At 47.8% G+C, this 24,202-nt stretch overlaps 1 protein-coding gene across 3 annotated transcripts in view; it reads right to left on the bottom strand.

Moving 5' to 3' along the window:
- Nucleotides 1-24,202, bottom strand: part of AGFG2 (ArfGAP with FG repeats 2) — a 533,383-nt gene that overhangs the window by 369,250 nt on the left and 139,931 nt on the right. For 2 of the 3 annotated variants that reach the window (XM_086946193.1, XM_086946194.1), the window contains exon 2: nucleotides 9,455-9,548. In XM_086946193.1, the coding sequence (XP_086802319.1) occupies nucleotides 9,455-9,548 (94 nt within the window). Of the gene's footprint in view, nucleotides 1-9,454; nucleotides 9,549-17,730; nucleotides 18,129-24,202 lie in introns of those variants that run through there. The other variant, XM_086946195.1, reaches the window with a different exon arrangement.

Genomic DNA, 24,202 nt, shown 5'->3' on the forward strand with positions numbered 1-24,202 from the left:
CACCATCCCAGACAGGGTTTTGTGTATCCTGGGTAGGCAGGGCTTTACAGGAAGGTGACTGCGAAGTGGCACCCCGGTGCTCACTACGCATCTGCCGGCTAGAACCAGTTCCAGGGGCACCCCAGCCCCTGACCTGGGGAAAGTCCGGCATGGGAGAGGGGTGTAACCACCCCCCTTCCTGGTCCCACCCCTAGGGCAGGACTAGTCACGTACCCACCCCTTTCTTTAGGATAAAGGCAGGAGCGGGGACCCTTCCAAATTAGATCATCTTTGAATCAAGAATACTTTCTACGAAAGCAACTCTCGACTCTTCCCAAGATTTCTCCCTTGTGGCTAAGGAGTAGTCACCCTGCATCCGCAGGCACCATCTAAGAACTCTGCGGTTTGCTGCAAGTCCTTCCTCAGGAATCCGACTGCCCAGCTCGACGAGAACCGGCTTCCCTGGCACCTCTGACCTCTACCCACATCGTCAGCTCAGCTGAGATCTGTGGGTGCGACGAGACCTCGAGGGACCGGCCATCTTCAAAACCTGCACGCTTTCTTAAACCAGCACGACCGCCGAGGGATCCTCTGGTGAGTGCTTTGGAGTCCGAGAAGCCCCGACCCTGAGCAGCTCCAGCACCGAAGTGCAGCCTCCCAGCATCTCCACGATCTGCGTGGGGCCCTTCTGCTCTTGCCGCTCAAACCGTTGTCTGGTTACTAGCCGCTGGCTTGTGACCTTCTTGACGACATCCGACAACCAATGCTGCTGGTCTGGTTGCTCCAGACTGGCCTTTGCTCCCTTCTGAGAGAGGAGCACCCCGGACCCTCCTGGTCCACTCACGACGCCATTTTAGGCCCACCACGTGGCCCTGAATTTGCCAGGGCTTGTTGCCCCAATCCTGGGCCCAGCGACGCCGACAGCATCAACCTTCGTGGGACAGCTCGCACCTCCCTCCTGGTCGCCGACAACGCCTCCTGGTCCGTGAGACTGCAGAGCCTAGCGTCGCCCACTCACCTAGTCGAGGTGACGATCATCCGGTGCCCTCCTGGTACCCTCTGACTACTGGCTAGTAGTACGAACTTGGTCCCCTCTGCTTTCAGGTGTCATCCATCTCTGATCCAGGCTTGGATTTCTACGAACTAATCCCACTGGTCGCCGGCCAGCAACTCCTTCCTTCCGGCTCCTGGCTCGTCAGCGAAGACTCCCGACGTCTGTAAAAGACTTGTGCAGCCGCAGCCCTTGGGCTAGGTAACTTCGGTGCCTGCATAGCCTCCTTATTTAAGGGTCCCGGGTCCCTATCGCTTCCGACTTGCCTTATCGGGTCCGCCCGAGACCACTAAACTTTCCGTGCCCTCGGGCACTTGTATTGATTGTGCACTTGAAGTATTTTCCTTAGAGTTTCGTTGTGTGCTTAGTACCCTGTCCTCATAAAGAGTACAGGGCTGTTGTGATTCTAATAAATACACTGTTTATTTTCATAACACTTGTGTGGTGTCCTTTCACTTGGTGTTCAAGAGGTATGTGATGGTATAACAGCTGGCTTAACACGCCCTCTAGAGTTTAGCCCGAAGACTGCTCGTATCCACGCTACTAGGATAGATGGTCTAAGGTTGACTTACAACCAATCACCATAAGGGTCGTTTGGACTGATGCATAGTGATCACTAGAATAGTGAGCACTGCATATCGGGCCAACTTCTCACACCGAGATCTGCGACTTCATGGACAGATTACCAGAGATGACTACTCCGAGACTTTTCACAGAGCTGACAGGACGGGGGGGGGGGGGGGGGGGGCGCCAAGAGAGAGGGGCCAATAGTTATCATTCCACGGATTGGCCGGTCCGCCAACCAGGACAAGTTCCGTCTTAGTAGGATTTAGCTTGAGATGGCTGTGGGTTATCCAATCAGAGATGTGAAGCATGGTGGTTTGGAAATTGGTGAGGGAAGAGGGAGAGGTATCAAGGGGGAAAATCAACTGCAGATCATCTGCGTAATTATAGATTGTTGCAGAGGAGTGACGGAGAGAAACCATAAGGGGTTGCATATATACATTAAAAAGAAGGGGGGATAGAGCCGAGCCCTGAGGGACTCCGCAGGAAAGGGAGGAAAGGAGAGCAGAGAAGGTGGAAAGATGAACTGCTTGAGTCCGCCTGTCGAGGAAAGATCGGACCCAATCAAGGGCAACGCCCTGAATGCCGGCATTGGTGACACAGTCGATCAATATAGAGTGATCGACCGTGTCAAAAGCTGCCGACAGATCTAACAGGATGAGGGCTTGAGAGGTGTTATAATCCGCCCCAGTTCTTAGCGTATCCATGACGGCCGCAATGACCGCCTCAATGGAGTGAAGGGGGCGGAAACCAGCCTTTTGGGGGTCCAAAAAAGATGAACTCTCAATGAAGGTGCTCAAACACCGAGTCACATGGGTCTCCAAGATCTTTCCCAGGTAGGGGAGTAGAGAACGAATAGTTTCTTACCTGTCGGTGTAGTTTTGCAGCTTGAAGATCTTTCTGGATTCACTATGCTGTGCATTATTCCGCGATCTGGTGGTTGGGTCCGGATTCGTAGTCTTTTTTTCTTTTTTTTTTTTTGTAGCCCAGGTGGGCGTCGACGTCCCACCATTTGGTGCACCTTCGTGACGTCGGCACGCTTCCTGCGGAAGCTCCCACCCTTGGGCGCCATCTTCGGATTCTTTTTTCTTTCCTCCTTTGTGGTGAATCCATGGCTATGTGTATTAAAACTTTCCTTCAACGTAAACTTCTTCACGTATATTTGTCTTGTTAAAGCGTTCCCATCTTACTCTATGTCCTTCCACCTTCTCCAGCCTCATCTTTCTGGCGGAGGTGGGTGGGTTCGCTAGTGAATCCAGAAAGATCTTCAAGCTGCAAAACTACACCGACAGGTAAGAAACTATTCGTTTTGCAGCGTGAATCTTTCTGGATTCACTATGCTGTGCATTGATTTCGTAGCGGTTTTGTCACTCATGTGGCGGCTGGGTGGAAGATGAGCGTTGGTTGTTAAAGATATGTTGAAGCACTCTTTGGCCCACTTGTGCTTCCTTGTTCATCTGCACATCTACGCAATAGTGTTTAGTGAAAGTGTGCACTGAAGCCCATGTTGCCGCCAGGCATATGTCTTGGATGGGCGTGTTTGCCAGGAAGGCGATTGTTGCCCCTTTCTTCCTGGTTGAGTGGGCTCGTGGCCCCTCCGTGAGCTCCTCGCCCGCTTGCATGTGGCAGAGCTGTATTGTTTTTGCAATCCATCTTGCTATGGTGTTCTTAGTCACTGGTCTACCTAGGAGACTCCTTGCGAAGGACACAAAGAATTGTTTTGTCTTCCTGTGTTCTTTCGTCCTTTCTATATAGTGCATTACTGCCCGCCTTGCATCCAGAGTGTGGAGCGCCCTCTCCGCATTTGATGTGGGCTTCTGGAAGAAGCTAGGGATCTGGATACTTTGGTTCATGTGGAATTTAGATACTACCTTGGGCATGAAATGCGGGTCTGTCCTCATCACGACCCTGTCACTGTGTATCTGTATGTACGGTTCTTGCAGCGTTAAAGCTTGTAGTTCGCTCACTCTGCGTAGCGATGTTATTGCTACTAGAAAGGCTGTCTTCATTGTCAGTATTTGTAGTGACGCTTTATGGATGGGTTCAAACGGCGGCTTCATGAGTTCCGTCAGTACCACGTTCAAGTTCCATGCTGGAGGCGGCATCCTCTTGGGTGGCGCTATTCTCTTTGCTCCTTCCAAGAACCTTTTCACTACTCTGGAAGTGAAGAAACTTCTCCCCGTTTCTCCCCTTGTGTATGCCACAATCGCTGCCAGGTGAACCCTCAGCGAGGACGAGCTTAGTTTGGCTTTGATCAGGTGCGTGAGGTATCGGAGTACTGTAGACTCTCTAGTCAGTTTTTTCTCCAGGTTTTTCTTATGGCACCACTGCGTGAACCTCTTCCATTTCTCCCCATAGCACTTCCGTGTACTGGGTCTCCTTGCTTCTCTCAGCACCCGAAGTGTGCTCTCTGGTAGTTTTAGATGAGCAAACTCTAAGTCCTCAGGAGCCACGCTGACAGGCAGAGGCTTTCTGGTTCTGGGTGTAGAACTTGTCCCCCTTCCATGGAGAGAAGGTCTCTTCTTTTTGGGAACTTGTGTGCTCTGCCCTGCGCCATCTCCATAATCTGGGAGTACCAAGTCTGCCTCGCCCATTGGGGAGCCACCAGGATGAGAGTCATGTTGCTCGACCTGCACTTGTTCAGGACTCTGGGGATCAGTGGCGTCGGTGGAAAAGCGTAGGCAAATTTCTTTGACCAGCTTATCCATAGGGCATTCCCATGGGACATTGGTTCTTGTTCCCTCGATGCAAAGTGTTGGCATTTTGCATTCCGGCGTGTTGCAAACAGGTCTATTGTTGGTGTGCCCCACCTCCTGAACAGGTTCTCGGTCTCTTGGTTGTTCAGTTCCCATTCGTGGGACACTGATGCTTGCCTGCTGAGCCAATCCGCTTCCACATTGTCCTTCCCTGGCAGGTGTATGGCCAGCAGGTCTATCCTGAGTGGGATCGCCCATCTCCATATTTCTTGAGCCAAGCTCGACAGAGGGAATGACTGAGTCCCCCCTTGCTTGTTGATGTAAAACATCGTCGTGGTGTTGTCTGTCTGTATCAACACCTTTTTGTTGTAAAGGTGCTTTTGGAAGGCCTTGAGGGCCAGCAACACTGTTTTCAGTTCCAGGTAGTTGATGTGCTTGACCGCATCTCCTGGGTTCCACAGACCCATCACTCTGAGCCTGTTCATGTGTGCGCCCCATCCTTTCTGGGATGCGTCTGTGGTGATGGTCACAGTTGGGTCCGGTGGCGTTAGAGACTTCCCCATCGTTATATTCTCCTTCGTCCACCATGTCATCTCCTCCTGCACATTGTGCGTAACAACCACTAGATCTTCCCAACTTCCTTCTGCTTGTGACCATTGTTGTTGCAGCCACTCCTGTAGTGGTCTCATCTTTAGGCGAACATTGGGGACCAGGTGGATGCATGACGCCATCATCCCCAAGATCTTGCTCACCGTCCTCACTGTCAGAACTTGCCCCTTCTGGTAGTGACGTTTCTCCCTCAGCAGGCTGAGTGTTCTCTTCTCGCTGGGTGTCACTCTGCATTCGACAGTGTTGATCAGGGCTCCCAGGAAGATTTTTACTTGTTCTGGGTCCATGGAGCACTTCCTCCAGTGGATGGAGAAGCCCAGGTTCGTGAGCGTTCTTGTGACCTGTTCTGCGTGGGCTTTGCACCTCGTGTAAGAGCTTGCTTTCACGAGCCAGTCGTCCAGGTAGGGGTACACGTGTATACCCTCCCTTCGCAGGTGTGCGGCCACCGCCGCGAGGCATTTGGTAAAGACCCTTGGTGCTGACTTGAGCCCGAAAGCCAGGGTCGTGAACTGATAGTGGTCTTTGTTCACCTTGAATCTTAACAAGTGTTTGTGTTTCCTGTTCATGGGGATGTGCAGGTATGCGTCTTTTAGGTCTATTGTGGACAAGTAGTCCCCGGGCCTTATTTGTGGGATGACCTCTTGCAGGGAAGTCATCTTGAACTTTTGAGTTTTTACGTAGGTGTTCAGGAAGCGTAGGTCCAGGATGGGTCTTAGGCTTTCGTCCGCCTTTGGTACTAGGAAGTAGTTTGAGTACACTCCCTTGTTCCGTTCTCTTTGCGGGACTGGCTCTATGGCCTCTTTGAGGAGCAGTTCTTGAGCTTCCTCCTGGAGCAGGCGCAGTTCTCTGCCCTTGTGACCCCTTCTCTTTGGCCTCCTGCTTGGTGGGTATCTTTCCAACTCTATGCAGTATCCGTGTTGTATAATGTTTAGTATCCACTTGTCTGTGGTTATTTTTCTCCACTCGTGTAGGAAAAATCTCAACCTTCCCCCTACTGGTGTTGTGTGTTCTCTTGAGCCGTGTCCGTGTGAGCCTCTCCTTAGCTGTAGGTGCTCTCCCCCCGGAGGCTATGGGTGGGTGAGCGCCTCCCTCTTCGTGGAGTCATTTTTGGGGGGGTTGATCACCACCTCTCCGTCTTTGGCCCGTCCGTTTCCTCTCCCTCGAAAGGACTGGCCCCTATTCTGGGAGCTCCAATTCTGTCTCTGTTGACCCTGTTGCCATTGGTTGTCCCCTTGTTGACCATGGTAATGCGACTGATGCGAATGTGATTGCTGGTTTCCACCTCTACCATTTGGTCTCCTCGTGGGGGTGCCTCTCCGCATCCCCCTGAATTGTAGGGCTCCCATTGATTTGGCTGTCTCATTGTCTTTCTTCAGCTGGGCCAGTTTGTCATCCACCGCTGTTCCGAACAGAGTCTCCCCATTGAAAGGGGTGTTCAGGATGTTGTTCTGTACTTCAGCCTTGAAACCTGATATTCTGAGCCAGGCCTGCCTTCTCTCAGTGATACCTATGGCCATCAGTCTGCTTGATGTTTCTGCCCCGTCTAGGGCCGTCTTCAGGCATGCGTTTGCTATGTCCTTTCCCCCCTCGACGAGGTGGGCTGCCCTCTGCCTGTACTCCTCAGGCATGTGTTTCAGCAACTGGCTCATCTCATCCCAGTGCTGGTATTGGTGTCTATTCAGGAGTGCGTTGGAGTTTGCCATCCTCCAATGCATGGCCGCATTCCTTTCTATTTTCCTTCCAGTGAGGTCCATCCTCCTGCTTTCCTTATCAGGTGGTGGACCAGATGTGGTTGGCACGTTGGCCCTTCTCCTGGCAGTTGCCGCGATAATAGAGTCCGCTGCCACGGTGCCCTGGATATAAGGGGGGTCCCCGGAGGAGAACTTGTATTTCTTCTCCGTCCTCGGGGTCACCGACCTGCATGTAGCCGGTTCCTTGAAGACTTCAGCTCCTTGTGCAGTGACGCTCTTCAGCATGGGCAGGAAACTGCTTTTTGTCTGTGAGGGGAGCAATGTTTCCAGCAGGAAGTCTGCCTTTGTCTGTTCCTCCTCCAACTTTACATTGTAGACGGTTGCAGCCTTCTTGACGACTTCATAGTAAGCCCCGATGTCATCTGGCGGCGAAGGCCTCGACGGATACGTCTCCACAGGTTCCTCGGGGTTATCGGCCTCGAGATCCTGCCATTCTTCGTCTAAGGACGCCGAGCATTCTGAGTAGTAGCTCCTGCGGAGGTAATCTCCCTCCGAGCGGTAGAAGTCCTCCTCTTCCCCTTCATCTGTGGGGTCTGGAGTTTTCGGCGGCTCTTCGGCCTCGAAGTCCTCCTGCAACTCTACCTCTTCGGCTGGCGCTGCGGTGCTCGAGGCGGCAGTCGCGGTCTTCGAGGGAATCGAGTAGTTCTTCATTTTCTCGTCGAAGTCTCTCTTCCTCTGGAGCATACTCTCCATTTCGGCCTCGAGCCTTTTTCTCTTTTTCTCCATCTGTGCCGCCTGCTCGGCGTCGAGCTTCTCGGCCGGTCTCTTCGACGGCGCCTTCGACGTGGAGGCCATTTTGAGCGTCTTCTCGCTCGCGGGTCCCTTCTCGAGGGCCTGCTTCGACGACCTATGCTTTTCGCTGGTCTTCGCCATCTGGGAGTCCTTTTCGAAGGATCCGCTGGGCTTTTCGGAGGATGCAACTTCGGACGTCGAAAATTTCGTCGCCGGTGCTCCTTTCGAGGACTTAGCCTCTGTTTTTCGGGATTCTCCCTCAGGCTTTCTAGGCCCTGTCTGGGTTTTGGGGGTCATAGACTCTCCTACCTTTTTTGAAGGTCTCACATCGGTCTCTACGACCGTGAAGTCATCTGGTCCCTCGGCGATGTTCTCCTCTTCCTCGGAGGAGGCGCCCAGGTCGTAAAGCGTCGGCGTGGTCCCTTTCCCTTGCATCGTCTGGTGGGCCACCCTCTGTCTCTCTCGAACTCTCAAAGTCTTCGGCGTGAAGACTGAACAGGCGTTGCAATCCTCGCTGGAGTGGTCGACCGGCAGGCAGAGGTTGCAGACTGGATGCTGGTCCTTCTGCGCGTACTTGTGGTGGCAATTACGGCAGAACTTGAATGGAGTGTTGTCCATGTGCTCGGTCAGGGGGTCCCCTGCCCGCTCCTTCTGCTTGGCTGTCGAAAACCTCGATGTTTTCTTCCTCCTTCTCCGTTCTGGTTCTAGGAGGTCTTCTTCTCCGACCTTCCTCGGTCCTTTTTCTTCCAAAAACTCGTGTATTTCCTTCTTTTCTCCTGAAACTTCTCCGGAGCTTCATGCGACGATCCAGACCCAACGGCGGAAAAAAGAATCTGAAGATGGCGCCCAAGGGTGGGAGCTTCCGCAGGAAGCGTGCCAACGTCACGAAGGTGCACCAAATGGTGGGACGTCGACGCCCACCTGGGCTACAAAAAAAAAAGAGAAAAAAGACTACGAATCCGGACCCAACCACCAGATCGCGGAATAATGCACAGCATAGTGAATCCAGAAAGATTCACGCTGCAAAAATAGGCCTATAATTACTCAGAACCAAGGGGTCTGCGTTGGCTTGCTTTAAAAACTCACACTTATCACCATGCACTCACACTGATCACCATGCACTCACACTGATCACCATGCACTCACACTGATCACCATGCACTCACACCGATCACCATGCACTCACACCGATCACCATGCACTCACACCGATCACCATGCACTCACACTGATCACCATGCACTCACACTGATCACCATGCACTCACACTGATCACCATGCACTCACACCATTCACCCCCTCACCCTGCACTCCGTGATCACAATGCACTTACGATGTTTACCTTGTACCTCACCCTGCAGTCACACAAGCACACTGCTCAGTCTGCCCTCATGTGACACTTTACTCGCCTATTCCCCTCACTTATCAATCTGCAATCTCACTCAAACAAGCCCATCACTAACCATGCATTACTTCATCCCACTCTGCACTTACATCTGAACCCAAATTCATATGGGCACCTCACTCAACCTGCAGTAACTCCTCTTACCCTACTCTCCCACTGTTGCATCGCTCACCATGCACTCACATGGGCACTCCGGCCGCTCACACAGCGCAGAGGGTTAATGTGCCTGCTAAAAAGAATGTGCACCATGCATATCACAGAACTGAGTGTGAGTGAACTATGAGTAGCGCTGTCAAAAAGATTAAATGTTAGTCAGAAAAGAGCTATAGAGAGATGAGGTGCATTATTGTGAGAGGTAGTGAGCGAATTCATGGAGAAGGAGGAAATGGGGGAGGGGCCGCCAAAAAAGACTTGCACCGTGAGCGACCAGTGCTAGGGCCAGCCCTGGCTGGGAGTATCAGCCCTCCCTCCCCCCGAAGTTCAGGTATACTTGAGCCCCTTGAAAGCACTATAGGGTATGTTGACTTTATGGTGTCCTTGTACAACAGGTGAGTGACAGTACGATCATCTGTATTGACAACTGAACATTTACTCTAGCAAAAATGCTGAAAAAAAAGGGAGAGAGAACGCCAACACTACCACTTGAACTTACTTAAGAACATGCTCACCTCATTCCCACGGGACTGTAGAAACGTCACTTCCTGTTCTGTAAATGTTGTCATGGAGATCGACTTTACCCGGTGAGGTGGATTCAAGCCTCGCCTAGAAAAGAATAAATAAGGATTACTAGTACCTGCAGACGTTCTACACATCCGCGTGCCACGCATTTCATTCTTCTATCAGTTACTATTGCAAAGTTTCTAAAGTCACATGAGGAGAGCAGGTCTAGTTTGCTGGTATTTAAAGGGCCTATGGCTTGAGGTGCCAGAGTGTCAGAGCTAGCATTCCTCTGCGAACGAGCTGGTCTAAGGCTATACTCTGGAGATGTTCCTGCAGGGCTACCCAAGCATGGCTTTAAAATAGTGTTTTCTTCCCACAGACTGAAATGGGTGGGCAAACCCACCGAATGAGAGCCCCTACTGGTCCACCAAAGGATGTCAACTTTAGACTTGCAGTTTCCTTATGCTCGAGTGCCTTAGCTCTTAGACATTACGAAGCACACCAGGAGGCCCAGCGAATGGAAGAAACGCGTTGCCTTTCCCAGCCAGTATTCGCTTCAATTATATTTGTACTCTTAATCCAAAGACCATTGGCAAAGATAATCAATGTTGTCTTTAGGACCGAGTGGATTTGCCAATGCTTTTTAACGAGGCTGTACTGCATGGCTTAAGAGGAAACCTAAAAATATATATGTGTATATATATATATATATATATATATATATATATATATACACACACACACACACACACACACACATACACACACACACATATATATATATATATATATATATATATATATATATATGTGTGTGTGTATATATATATATATGTATATATATATAGATATATAGATATATATATATATATATAGATATATATATATATATAGATATATATATATGGCACAGCAGCCAGTGCTACGTCATTCTGTATGTGTACACGTATATAATGCCGCAGACCCTTTATTTCCTTTTCCTTTACTGATAAGTGTTGGATCAGTAAATTCAAAAATAAAAAACGTGTGTATTTTTTATTAAAGTGGGTGGGGGACGAAACATGGAGAAGGCAGATGGGTGAAGAAACCGAGGGAGTGGGTGGCGGGAGAAATCTGGTGGGCAGGAGAGAGCAAAAATGGAGGTTGTCAGGGTAAGGAGCCCAAGGGTAAGAGAGGGCTGTGGGGAGGAGCACACAGGCGAGAAAGCAACGAAGGGGCGGGGGGCACACAGGGACGAGCAAAACAAGGAAGGACTGGTGGAGAAACATGCAGGTGAGAGACAGTAACACGGAGCACAGGGGAGAGGGAGAGAAGTATTCAAGGGAGACAGTTGGAAAACGCAAATGCACTCATATCAAGCACTAACCAAAAAGAAGTAGTGCCTGAAAAGGACGCAAGTAATCAGGCTATGCTCCAGGCAAGGGACAAACACAAACAGAGGAAGGAATGCTTACACAAGTTAGCGAATAAAAACCAAGCAAATTAGAGTGACAACAAAGTGAACCACTGGTAAGCAATGAACATTGCTCCAAAAGAGGCATATACTCCAGGTCCACCTACCATCAAAGCTTGGCTAGTTATACCTTGCTTGTCTCCTTCCCTTCAATCGTGAGAGCTCTTTCAAACACACCTTTGAGCCCTATTCTTGAGGACTGTCATGCACTGCCTTATGCGGTCTTGCCAATCTGCAGGTAAACAAGGAAGTGTCCACAAACTTGGAGTTAGCTGCTGGGACCTCTAGGTTCTCACACATTTTGGGGAGGCATGTCGAAGAGACTGCAACATACTTAACTTGGGCTCACCTAGCAGCCATTGTAGTTATTCAATCAATCAGTCAGGGGTTTGTAAAGTGCACTACTCGTCCGTTAGGGTCTCAAGGTGTTGGGGTGGACAGCTCCGTTGGGGTCACTCAAAGAGCCAGGTCTTGAGGTCTTCCCTTGCCTGAACTAGTGCAGTGTCGTGCTTTGCCGGAGGTGAAAGGTGAAGGGAGAGCTCGTTTAAGGTCTTGGCTGAGAGGTAGAAGAAGGACCTTCCAGCCACTCTGTTGCTGTAGAAGTGTGGGACGGTGGCTAGGGAGAGGTCGGCTGAACGGAGGCTCTCGTGAGGGCAAGGCAGGAGAGGTGGCTGTTGAGGTATTGTGGTCCGATGTTCTGGAGGGCCTTGTAGGTGTGTATGAGCAGCTTGAAAGGTATTCTTCCTTCAACGGGGAGCCAGTAGAGGTCGCTGAGGTGTTGATTGATGTGGTTGCGCCTTGGGATATCGAGGATTAGTCTAGCTGCAGCGTTCTGGATGGTTTTGAGTTTGCGGAGGAGTTTGTTGAGTCAGGCGTAGAGGGCGCTGCCGTAGTCCAGTGTGCTGGTGACAAGGGCATAAGTGACAGTTTTCCTGGAGTCGGAGGGTACCCATTTGAATGTTTTACATAGTATGCGGAGGGTGTTGCAGCATGCGGAGGAGACCGCGTGGATCTGGGGATTCATAGTGAGCGATGCCAAGGTTATGTGCATGGTGTGTCCTGGTGGGGGCCACCAGGTGTCGTCCCATACGGAGGGGGTGGAACAGAGGATTAGGACTTCTGTTTTCTTCAATTTTAACAACACTTCGTCTGCCACTCCAGGACCAAGGCGGTGAAAAGAAATATACAGTGAGTCAAATCTCTTTCATGTTCAGGCACTCCCATTAAGACTGAGAATCTAGAGTTCAAAAGCATGAAGCTAGACTTCCATAGATATGGCAGCGTCCGGCAGAATCTCATGTGATGACCAGCTTGGCCTACAAAATGCCTTGTTCTTCAGAGACACTGCCTATGTAGTCTTTTCTCAACACTGCCACCAGCCGTGGCAATGCCTCCGTAAAGAACGCAGCTTGATTTACAATAGGATAGAACATTCTTACCTACTCTTTTTGTTACTATTAATTGGCTTCTATGTTAACGTACAATGCCACCTTCGAGAGACCAGTACACCAGATCCTCTGAATCCTAAAAGTCCACTGAAAGCCCGGCTAAAGCAGGGTATTCATCAGAGTACATCTAACCATTAGATGTGAAATAAAACTATTTATAGTCATGATTTTTAAATATGGTTATTTTGAAAATATTAAGAAGTGATTTTCAATTTCTCAGCACTACGGTCTCTTGCAGATGTAAATGAATATGATTTGCTACGTTTTCCTTCGAGTTAGCATTGTCGTTAGGCAACCATAAGATTTTACACTGTAAATGTGATCAGTAATGGCATATCAATGTGGAGAGGAAGCGCAACAGATAAGTTAGAATGACAGAGTAGATGCAACTGTGATGCACAATCTGAGCGAGGTAGGAAGAAAAAAACAAAATACTAAAAAAGGGCCCCCAACAAAATGCCAAAGCAGACTTTAAAGACAACGTGCAACCATGAATCCATCCACCGCAGCCCTTGGTCGGGTACAAGGTTTTACATGATACAGCAACGATACTCACTGGTCGTTCAGGACAGAGGAGAGCATCAGCAGGGCCGTTCCTACAACAATATTTATTTTTGATTTGTGGCTTAGAGAGAGAATCACGTACATTAATGCCATTGTTTTCTTTACAGCACCAGCCTGTTCACGTGATGCATACTGAGGGTGGATAACAAAGTGCTGGTGATGAAACCCAAGTGATTGTGTCCTAAAAGCACCCCTTTAACAGGTTATGTCCCAGTGCCCACAAGACCACAAGCAGAAGAACAGGCCTGCTGACATACTCACTGGATTCGTTTGTATTTGTACTCATCTTGGTTTTATAAGGCACAAAGTTAGCCAGTAACTCTTGTCTTTGTTCCTAATAAGGCATCAGTTCAAGCTGTCACCCGTCAACGTTTCTTTCACGCAGGATCCCCGAGCTAGAACTGGAATTTGAAAACCAAGGTGAACAACAACTGCCGGAAGGCAGTATTATTTTGTGCTAAAATCTTCCTTCAAGGGGAAGAACTTTCATAATTTGGTGCACAAGACAACCCAACAGAACCAAGTGTTGTTGTGTACCACAAACAAAAACGGAGTCCTCTAAAGAAAACCCACAAGACACGCAGTTTCTCCAGAAGTAGTTGCAAGGCATACATTGTGAATAAAACCTTGACCAGCCAGTCGGCTAGCCAGTGAATACACAAATAACTCTTTTCATAATAAAGGTATGTTTGTATGCATGAATGCACTGCAATTTATGACGTGTGGAGCTGCATAGGAATGGAGAGCTGTACACACAGCGTTATAGGGAGTAGTCTGACTGTACAAGAATCCAGGGCAGCCGAAGAGGTGGGCGAGCTCTCTTCACAGTCTGGCCCAAGCGAAAGAGGGCAGGAGGAGTTTGAAGGACCATTATAATAGGTGAAAGAGGTGATCACTGAGGAGATGGACACTTCTGGAATAGAGAGGAGTGAGAATAATCTGCGCCGCACACTAGGCGCAAGGAACACCGCACTTAGCACCAATCACGATTCACTCTCCTCTACTATAAAGTGAGTTTATGGGGCCCTTCACGACACGGTCAATGCCAGTTTGACTTCGATCTGTTTTTGGGATCTTCCAGAACACATCTCTGGAATAGGGTTCCTACAGCCTTTAGCACAAGTCAATGCGCCAACATGAAACAAAGGCAGCTGGACTGCAACAACCCCTGAAACTCACTGAGCAGCACGTGAGTGAGATGCATTCCAGGTAATGAGCAACGAAAGGAAATATCGGATAGATGGGAAGTGGGGCGAAACCCTCTTTCATAATAGAATGGCACACTCAAGAACACTAGGAAGCAATGGGTACCTTGCAATGCGTAAATTACTAAATCAAAATCCCTAGGACATAAAATGTGCAGGTATGATCATAAAAACAAATAGAATGGTAGTAGCGACAACGTTTACAGGTAGTGTGAATAGCAGAAAGAAATTGCAACATTTTGGCTGTGTATCTGTATATTAATCCCACCCTCATGTCGTTGAATTACTAAAATAAACTCCACGCCGAAAGAAAAGCCACATTCGAGTTTCAAAGATGGAACACACCCTCATGCCTGCTTTGAGCAATGAGGCATTGTTCAAAAGAAAAGCATTGTCTGCTATTCTCATCGACTTTGGAAGGCAGAAAGATACCCCAGCAAGTGAACACGAAGTCAACTCCTGCCAGCCTTCAGCAGAAGGAGGTGGAGCCCTCCTGCATGGCCTGTGTCGTCCCAGTCTTCTGGCACAGAGCTCCTCTCGAGCTCTTCACTCTGTTCCTAATTACCATTATCTGATCACTGTTGAACCTTCCAGAATAAACAATGAGCAGAAAGAGCCCAATACTTATGGTCATTCTGTGAAACTGTGTGCTTCACTTTTTAATACTAACCAAGAAATGGAGTTAGCAGCGTCCATGAAATCCAGTTCACAACTCAAAAATGATGCAGAACAGAGAATTCAAAACTGTAAATATATACGAACAGACTGGATGATCACAATGGAAAGAATAATTACATTTTAAACATGCATTCTAGATGTCACTCGTATCCAAATAATTAACATTTGTGGCTTGAAAAGGTGAAAACCTCGGAGAAAAACAACATGCTAATTTATTTATTTATTAAGTTTTATATAGCGCGAACATGATCCCGAAGGATATCAGAGCACTTTTAAGGAAAGGAAGGTAATAGTAGCAGTACAATAGTCAGAGGGGGTACCAACCTAAACAAATCACATATGCATATCAAACAAAAGGCTACAATCGAAAGGGACAATAAAGGGTAAGAAAAACTGGAACATAGCGAACTGGGAGTGGAGCAAGGGACTAGTAAAGCAGAATAACACGAAATGCAGGCCTTAGGGTGTGGGTCCAAAGCATTAGAGCAGAGGATCCGAGACCCTTTTAAGGTAGGAACTTGTTCATGAGGAATCTTTTTACTTCCAATTTGAAGGCAACCTTGGAGGAGATTCTATGTATTTTCGGTGGGATAGAGTTCCAGATCTTTGGCGCAGAGCCAGAGAAAGCTCGGTGACACGTTCTCTTTTTGAGAAAGATTTGAGGTTTCAGGAGGAGAGATTACGCACTCCGAGAAAGTCTACCCCCTCCAGATAATTCTAGCTTTTGAGCTAGATAACTGTGGGTTTTGAAATAGAGGGCTTTGTGATATAGACAGGCAATCTTTAGCTGAGTTCTAGCTGCATAGGGCCACAAATTTAGGGATTTTAAGACTAGGGAGATGTGCTTGTTTCTTTTGGTCCCCGTGAACAGTCTGGCCGCCTCATTAAGTGATTCCCTTAGTGGGGCCAAGGTTTATTTCGGGTGGCCACAGAGCGTAGCACAGCCGTAGTCTAGCCTCGGCTAAACAAGTACTTGGACCACTTGCTTGAAGACAGCTTGTGGGAGGAAAGGTTTGAGATTCCAGAGTATCCTCATAAGGTGATTCATTCCCTTACACACATTGCTGACATGAGTTTTCATGTTCAGATGCTTGTCTAGGGTGAGTCCCAGTGATTTGGCTGAGTAAACAATGAGGGGGGAGCAGTTGAAGGCAGTGAGGTGGTTCATCCAAAGGTCTATCTTGGGGATGTGATTCGGTGGAGAAATGAGAAGGAATTCTGGTTTGGAGGTGTTTAGCAAGAGGTGTTTCTCAGTTAACCAGTATTTATTAGGGTAGAGTTGAGTGTTATGAGGTTACTCGGGGAGGAGATTTTCAGGTGGAGTTGCGTCTCATCCGCATAGATATGGATGAGAATGTCAGCAGAATTTATAATTCTTAATTTAAAATTTTAATTATAACACATATGCTGAACTTTTCAAATGGCAGACACTGGTTTAGTCTGTGGGAGTCCAGATGAGCGCTTGTCTCTAGTGGCCTTCTATTTTGTAAAGTTGAAGCATTACCTTAAACAACCACAACCATACGACATCATAGGTTTTAAAATATCAATAAGGCATTCTCAAACTCAAGATGCTTTCTTGGGTGTGACAGAGGAAATGCTTGAGGAGCGTGTAGTAAATGTCCTGCGCAAACTTAAATAAAACAGTCCAGTTTCCCTGAATGAGAAAGAAATCATCTGTGGTAGCTGGAATTCAGGAGGCCTCTGAGGCTACCAGCTGAACGTTTCATTTCTGATGGGAGGGTCAGACGCTTTAGGGTTGTGATGGTGACAATACACAAAAACATTTACCTCCAATAACATTTCAGATACATTATTTCGCTTCCTTGAGATTCTTCACTTTATAAATCCCTTCTAGGCATTTGACTGGATCAGGAAACGTTCCATACCTAGTAATAACTCTCCAAAACAGCCAGGCGGCACCATGGACTTTAGTTACAGCTTCTCAAACCCAGGATTAATCTAGAGCCGAGTTTTTAATTCTGCTCGAGGAATTTGAGGCATTTGGAAACTCTGTTTTACTCTTCTCCCCAAATTACGCCAATCATCGCGTGGTGTAATTTGTTTTCAGTTTGGGCAACGGGAACAAAGCTCCAGCGGGCGGGTAAGATTTGGCTCCCCCTAGTGCAGTTTCCGGTCTCTAGGAAGCCTTCTGACGTGATTTTCTATCGCAAGCGGTGGTAGCAGGTGACTGCTTAGAGTAGATTTTCTACTCTAGCAGCAGCAAAATGAACTCAAATGGCTGCACGCTCTTATGCACCACGTTGTAGTGAGGACACAGTGACACAATGTCGATTTATGTCAAGTTTATTTGTAGAATAGCTACACAGCAAAAAGACATCAAGGCAGCATCCACATCAGTCTCCAACCGCCGCAGCAATCCTTTTCAACTAATACAAGAATCTAACTCCCAAGCAACTGGACAACCCCTGGACCTTCTACATGCCACCAGCCTAGAACACAGAACATCCTAAAGCTGCAACCCACTAAGTTAGAGAAAGGATATAACACACGTGTTGATGTTCGCGCTGATTTCTCAGCATGAAGCTTACTACTGGCGCGTTCTTATGCAGCTTTGCAGAGTTTCACAGAGTTCCACCCACCCCTTTCCAGGATGTGATAACAGTGGGAGAAAGAAGAACCAACTGATGCTGGTGTCAGTTCCTATAACTTCTTCCATGTCCAGTGGGGGTGTGTGGAGAGGAAACAAGACTCAAACGGCAGCAGCGAAAGCAGGCCGCACACTGCTGCTCTTGAGATCATATTAACAACTGCACTAACTGAGGGAGGCAAGGGATCTGCAGGCATATATAGCATACACCAGGATGTTACATACAATGGAAACAAAGTCTGTAGTGTTTAGACTATATTGTGACTTGTATGGTGTTTTAACTGTAAGATATATTTATTTAATGTAGTGCTTCACAGTCACTTACCTGTGCCTAGTTGTCTTTTGTAATATGCCCATGTTCTGCGTTCTGGAACTGCTCTATGTGGTGTTCCAGGCAATGGCTCCCTGGAGCAGTTGCTGCTGGACTTTCTTGGAGAATGTTCCTACCGACTCTGTGTGTATGAAGCCTTTCGCTTGGCTTGGAGTTGCCAGAGGAGCCCATTGCTGAATCCCAGAGTCTCCGGTGCCTTCGCCTCTTGGCCAACACTGGTGCAGTCAATGGATACGCGGCCCCTGGATTACATCCAAGTCTCAATGTTGTTGGGGACTTTAGCACACAGTCCTGTGTGTGCTGAGGCTAAATTCCAGTGATTTGCTGAGGTCGAGCCAACAACTCGGTGCATGGGGGAACTCACAAGGACCTGCCTTCGATGACGGCTCAGCATGAGGGAGCTCTTGCGGACCGGCCTTAAACGACTGGTAAGAACGCATCATCACCCCAGTGACACTTCCGCCTCACCCTCCTCAGCCTTCCAAAGGCTGCAGACATAGTGGGTCAGGCAGAAATGTGTCATCAAGTTGATGACTTTTCCGCATGGCCATTGTGAACTGTGTTTTTCCGTCAGCCCAATTGATCACTGAAATGCAAGTGTGACTCTGCTGCGGCGCACCTCTCTGATGTTGAAAATTTCCTTTGTGCCTGCACTCTCGGTGACAGGCACCCCTGCTATGCCGAGGTACACCTATCCTGGTCATTAAACTGGCTTAATACTTTGAGGCATTTTCACTATAGCCAGATGGTCCACAAGTTTCAACAACGCTTTGAGGATAATATATACCTTAGCCAGCTACTTTGCTGATAATATATCATTTGTGGGACAATTAATTTGGCATTTTGTTTTCTTTCTTCCATTCTTTATTGCTTTAGCTCTGGGGAATCACTTCCTGGAAAAGTTCTTGGTAAACATTTCCAAAAGAACAGCAGTACATCAGTACATCAATTTGTAGCATATTATGGCTACAAATCAGAATTGGATTCACATTCCACCCTTAATACAGCAACCAGGAAAGCCTACCAGGAAATGGAACAACTGGTTGCGCTGCTTTGAAGACTATGTAGCAGTGGAAACAACCAAATTCAAACCTACAAGGAAAGTCGTTTTACTGTTTAGCCATCTAAGTCAGGAGGGGCAACAGATTTTTGACTATTTGTCTTATTTGGATGCCTACTGGGATGACATACAGAAGCAGTGGCGAGACTGTCAAAGTAATTTTCTGAAGAACCCAATGTTCAATTAGAAAGATTTATTTTCTTTAAGAGAAAATACCTACTGATGAGAATTTGGAGAAGTTGTTGTCTATGCTGATGTTGTTCGCCTCAACATGCAACTTTAGTAACATGTTGAATATGTATATAAGAGACCAGTTTGTATACAGTTTTTCAAGGAAAATCCAGGAACGTTATGAGTTGTAGAGACCCAACTTTATTAGAAGTTGGGGACATTTCAAAAGCGATAGACCGTTCTTTAGTTTCTAGCAAACTTATGTCACAAGATCAATCCTTTCAGCAGAATGTTGGAGTAAATGGTTTTGTCGGAGGCTGAAACTTTAGGTTTTGTCTCTGCAAAGGACAAAAGAGCTGGTACTACACAAAAGAAAGCTCAACGAGCATGCTATTATTTTTGTTCTAAATCCCACTCTGGTATTAACAAGATTAGCCCTGCCACTGGGAAATGTGGTAATAAATGCAAAAAAATGGGGATTTTCAGGGTGTTTGCAGAGGTAGTAAAAAACAAGTGAGGGTGAACAGTGTGGACCTTGAGGTCAATGGTTCACTGCATGATCTTTCCTGGGAAAACTCTTATTAAATATTTCCAGGAGAACAGCAGTACATCATTTTGTCGCATCTTCAGGCTACAAATCTGTGCCTTGCTATCTTTTATAATAGGCCCATGTTGTGGATTTTGGAACCTCTCTCTGCGTGGTGTTCCAGACAACGGCTCTCAGGGGCAGTTATTATATTTAAGAATAAATCTTTGTTCTACCAACTGCTTGTGTTGGAAGCCTTTAACTTTCAGGACAGGACTACGGTTATTAAAGTTAATTAGAACATTGGAATGTTGGGAGCTCCATTGAAAACAATTGAGTGCTCCCTGCTTCTAAGTTTTATTTGTTAGAACATTCTGCCCTATAGTGGCAGAATGTTCTAATAGCCTTATAGCACTTCCTAGCAGGGCTATACCAGCTATTAAAGTCCTGTTCCTTGTTAAAGTCCCTTGCCTTCAGCTCGGGCCTTTAACGCGGAAGCGGACCTTTAATAGCCGGTATAGCCCGCTACCGCCAGCTATAAGGCTATAGCAACTTTTCTAACCTTTTCTTCTGAAGGACACCTATTTTTGCAGATTCCTCACCTTATGAATAAGCCCCAACCACCACCTACCCAACCCCAAAAGGTGGAATTAAGTAGTGCTGATTAACCATGAAAACAACAGTGGTCCCATGCAATATAGGATATGGCATACAAATAAATACAGACACAATGGATTCTCAATTGCGCCTTTACAGTCAATATTAGTACAATATATACACACTGAATGGTGGGTGGATATGAGCAAACTGCAGAACCCACTATCGAGCGGGAAGCGATACCGACTAAACCGGTACCCCTGCAACCTGCATGTGATCGGATCCCCGACTCTGCCTGGCCGGTCCCGATTCGGGTGACCGTATCCCCTTGAATACCCTGCCCTGAAATGTTATGGTTTTAGAGGCTTACAATTATTAGGCATATACTTAAATGTCCTGATGATGATCCCTTTGAATTAAAAGTGGGATCGAAACGCCGTCGACCAATTGACGTGCCTTATACAGTGTGTATATATTGTACTAATATTGACTGTAAAGGCGTAATTGAAAATACTTGTTCATATTGTGATTTGTAGAACAACTTGAGCTTTATTGCCTAAAAACCCTTTTTCCTCTCTTTTCACTTTGATTGTACTAAAGTGTTTTGTGTTTAAATGAGGTACAGGCGTGTGCCCCACAACGTGGGTTTGTTGAAGGATATTTTCCCTCTATCTTTTGATATAAGTAAATACATTCTGACCTCTATCCGGCTGGATAAGTCAGTCAAATACAGAATCCATTGTGTCTGTATTTATTTGTATGCCATATCCTATATTGCATGGGACCACTGTTGTTTTTATAATTATTGCTCCCCGAGGTGCTGTGCTGACTAGACTTGGAGTCCCTTGTTGTTTTCTAAACACAGATTAACTATGAAAGTCATGCAACACAGCCCTGGCAATGTATCCATCAATGCAAGCCTGAGCCGTGATGCAACAACACTTACTAAAAGTGTGCAAGTATAAGCACATATCCACCCACCAAATTTCCACCACCAGGAGGCCGCTGGTGAGGACAGTAGAATCAGCCACGGTGCTCATGGCGTGACCCTGATGTCAGTCAGAGTAACTTTATTGCCAAGGGAATCCAGATATTAATACAAAGGGTAACTCAATATGTGAGTGTATGTTTGGTGACCACTTTGCCCTTTTGTCGGCCAAAAAGAGTTGATCATCCAATCTGTACATTACAGTCAATATAATAAAGCACTGCACACATGAGGTCCAGCCTATGGAGTGGCTCCTTCCCTTCAGTAGGGTGAGGAGGAGGGAAGAAGGGCAGAAGAATGATAAACTGGCTCAAGAAAAGAGCTGACAACTTGTGGCAGGAATGCAGGAGAGTACCAAAGCACCAAGGTAGAATACCGCAAAAGGTGGCAGCACTGAAAAGGCCTGCAGTTTGGCATCCCTTGAGGCCAAAGTTACTGGAATCAAGAAAACAATTTTCTGCGTTAGTAGACGAACCGAGCAACTATGAAAAAGTGCAACCTTTCAGTTAATGTGCTACAAGCGGCAACTTAAAGAAGGCTGGAGAGGACCGCACAAGGAGGACGATGGGGCTACTCTACGGAGGTGCAGGGGGTGGTGGGGGGAGGGGTATGGCTCTAGAAGATGAATCAAGCAACTCTGAATTAGTGCAACCTGTTCGAAAACATGCCACAAGGGCAGCCAAATAGCCTTTAACTGCTGCAACTGCTAAGCCCTTTATGGCAAGAGACAGCATAGGAGTATATCACCGGAAAGAAAAAAACTGGAAAGGATCCAAACATTCAAGCTGGTCCTACTTAATAAACCTACCCCAAAAACCAGAGGCCCACATAAATGGATTTCAAGGCATCCAAAATATCGCGTCTGACACTTCTTCAAGTAAACACCCGGTCTCGAGCCAGGACCCTTCAATCTCAATGCATGCAGCCCTGCACTAGAGGTATGGAGTGAAAGACTACTACACTGCTGCAAAAACAGGATCATCTGTGTGGAAGGGGGTGCTCCTTCTGCTGTATTCTCAAGATAAGCGAGATTAGCAGGCACATGTAAGAAGACACTATGAAGAAGCAAACCTGAAGGCAATCCCCAGGAATCCAATCGAAGGGGAGTGTATGGCACAACACAAAGGACACTTCCTATAGTCAAGAAATCTATAAATGGCAATCTAATCTCGACGAGTTCACGTCAGTCACTTTAGAATGAAACTTCCACTCAGACCCCTCTGGAGAGGAAAGACTGAGCTTCTACCCAAATGCACAGTGTGCCTATGAGGTGAGCTACATTTGGCTGGGATAAGGCTGTATTGCAGAGCGAAACGCAACAGCTGCAGCTTCTCCCAACATAGGGTCCAAGAACTGACACTTCCCCATCTGTTCATGAAATGGACTGTGATGAACAAGTTACTTACCTTCGGTAACGATATATCTGTAAGAAACAGTAGCTAGTATTAGATTCCTTACCTTAGAATATCCCCAGCCGTCAGACTGGATCCGGAAATTTTTGCGTAGCAGTACCCTTGCGCGTCGGTAGGCGTCGTCTGCGGCTCCGCGTCCGTCGTGGGCGCCGTAAGGATGTCGTCGGAGTACTTCAACGCCGCCTCCGCGTGCTGACGTCAGTTCTTAGACGCAGCTTTTCTGCACCAGAAACGCAGAGCCATGTTAAAAACCAACACTGGTGCCATTGAAACTAGGGCCCTGAAAGGGGATGACCTTAACCCTAGATATCGGTTCGCAGAACGGGGAGGATGGGTGGAGGGGTAAGGAATCTAATACTAACTACTGTTTCTTACAGATATATTGTTACCGAAGGTAAGTAACTTATTCATCTGAAAGAACAGGTTAGTATTAGATTCCTTACCTTAGAATAGATACCCCAGCAATACCAACCCCGGTGGTGGGTCTGCAAACCAATAATCACACCAGAAAGTCCTGGAGGACGGAACGGCCAAAGAAGCCATCCCTCGGGACTTGGCTGTCCAGGCAGTAGTGTCTCGCAAACTTGTGCAGCGATGCCCACGTAGCTGCCTGACAGATGTTCTGCAAGGGGACGCCCCGGCCCAGGGTGGTAGCCACCGTGGCCCGAGTGGAATGGGCCCTCAGCCCAACAGGAGGCTCCTTCTTTGCCAAGGAGTAACAAGCCTTGATACACAAGACGACCCACCGAGAGATGGTCCGCTTGTGTACCACCCATCCCTTCTTAGCGCCCACGTAACCAGCAAACAGTTGGTCATCCAGCCGAACTGGCGTGTGCGATCCAGATAGAATGAGAGCCCACCTTTTGGATCCAGACGGTGGAGCCGCTCTTCCTCCTTTGAGGGATGCGGAGGTGGAAAGAAGGTGATAGACTGCCTGATGTGGAAGGCCGCAACAACCTTGGGCAGGAAAGAGGGTCTGGTCACAACACAACCTCGTCCGGATGGACAGAAAGGAAAGGAGGTTTGGATGAAAGAGCCTGGAGCTCACTCACTCTCCTGGCAGAGGTGATGGCAACCAGGAAAGCAGTCTTCAGAGTAAGAAGGCGGATAGAACAGTTGTGAAGTGGCTCAAAGGGAGCGCACATCAGATAAGTAAGAACCAGGTTCAAGTCCCACTGAGGCATCACGAATGGAACAGGTGGAAACGTGTGTGATGCTTTTCAGAAAATGAGTTACAATAGGGGACTTGAACAAAGATGGTTGATCAGGCAGCCTTAGAAAGGCCGAAAGGGCGGAAAGGTAGCCCTTGATAGTGCCCAGAGCAGAGCCCCGCTGTGCAAGAGAAAGAAGGGAGAGAAGAACCTCAGAAAGAGGGGCAGAGAGAGGATCCACAGCCTTTGCTGTGCACCATGCCACAAACCTGTTCCACCTGCAGGCGTATACCTACTTTGTGGAGGGACGCCTGGCTGCCAGAATGATATTACAGACTTCAGGAGGCAAGTCAAATGGCCTCAACTGTCGCCGCTCAATCTCCAAGCATGGAGGTGGAGACTGGACAGGTTCGGTGGAGGACCGTCCCCTGCTGCTGCGACAGAAGGTCCTCCCGAAGAGGCAGACGAACCGGGGGATCGGCTGACATACTGAGTAGCTCGGGATACCAGTACCTTCGTGCCCAGTCCGGAGCCAAAAGGATGACTTGGGCTCGGTCGCGT

Source organism: Lissotriton vulgaris, chromosome 12, assembly GCF_964263255.1.
Source record: "Lissotriton vulgaris chromosome 12, aLisVul1.2, whole genome shotgun sequence".
Classification (NCBI taxonomy): domain Eukaryota; kingdom Metazoa; phylum Chordata; class Amphibia; order Caudata; family Salamandridae; genus Lissotriton; species Lissotriton vulgaris.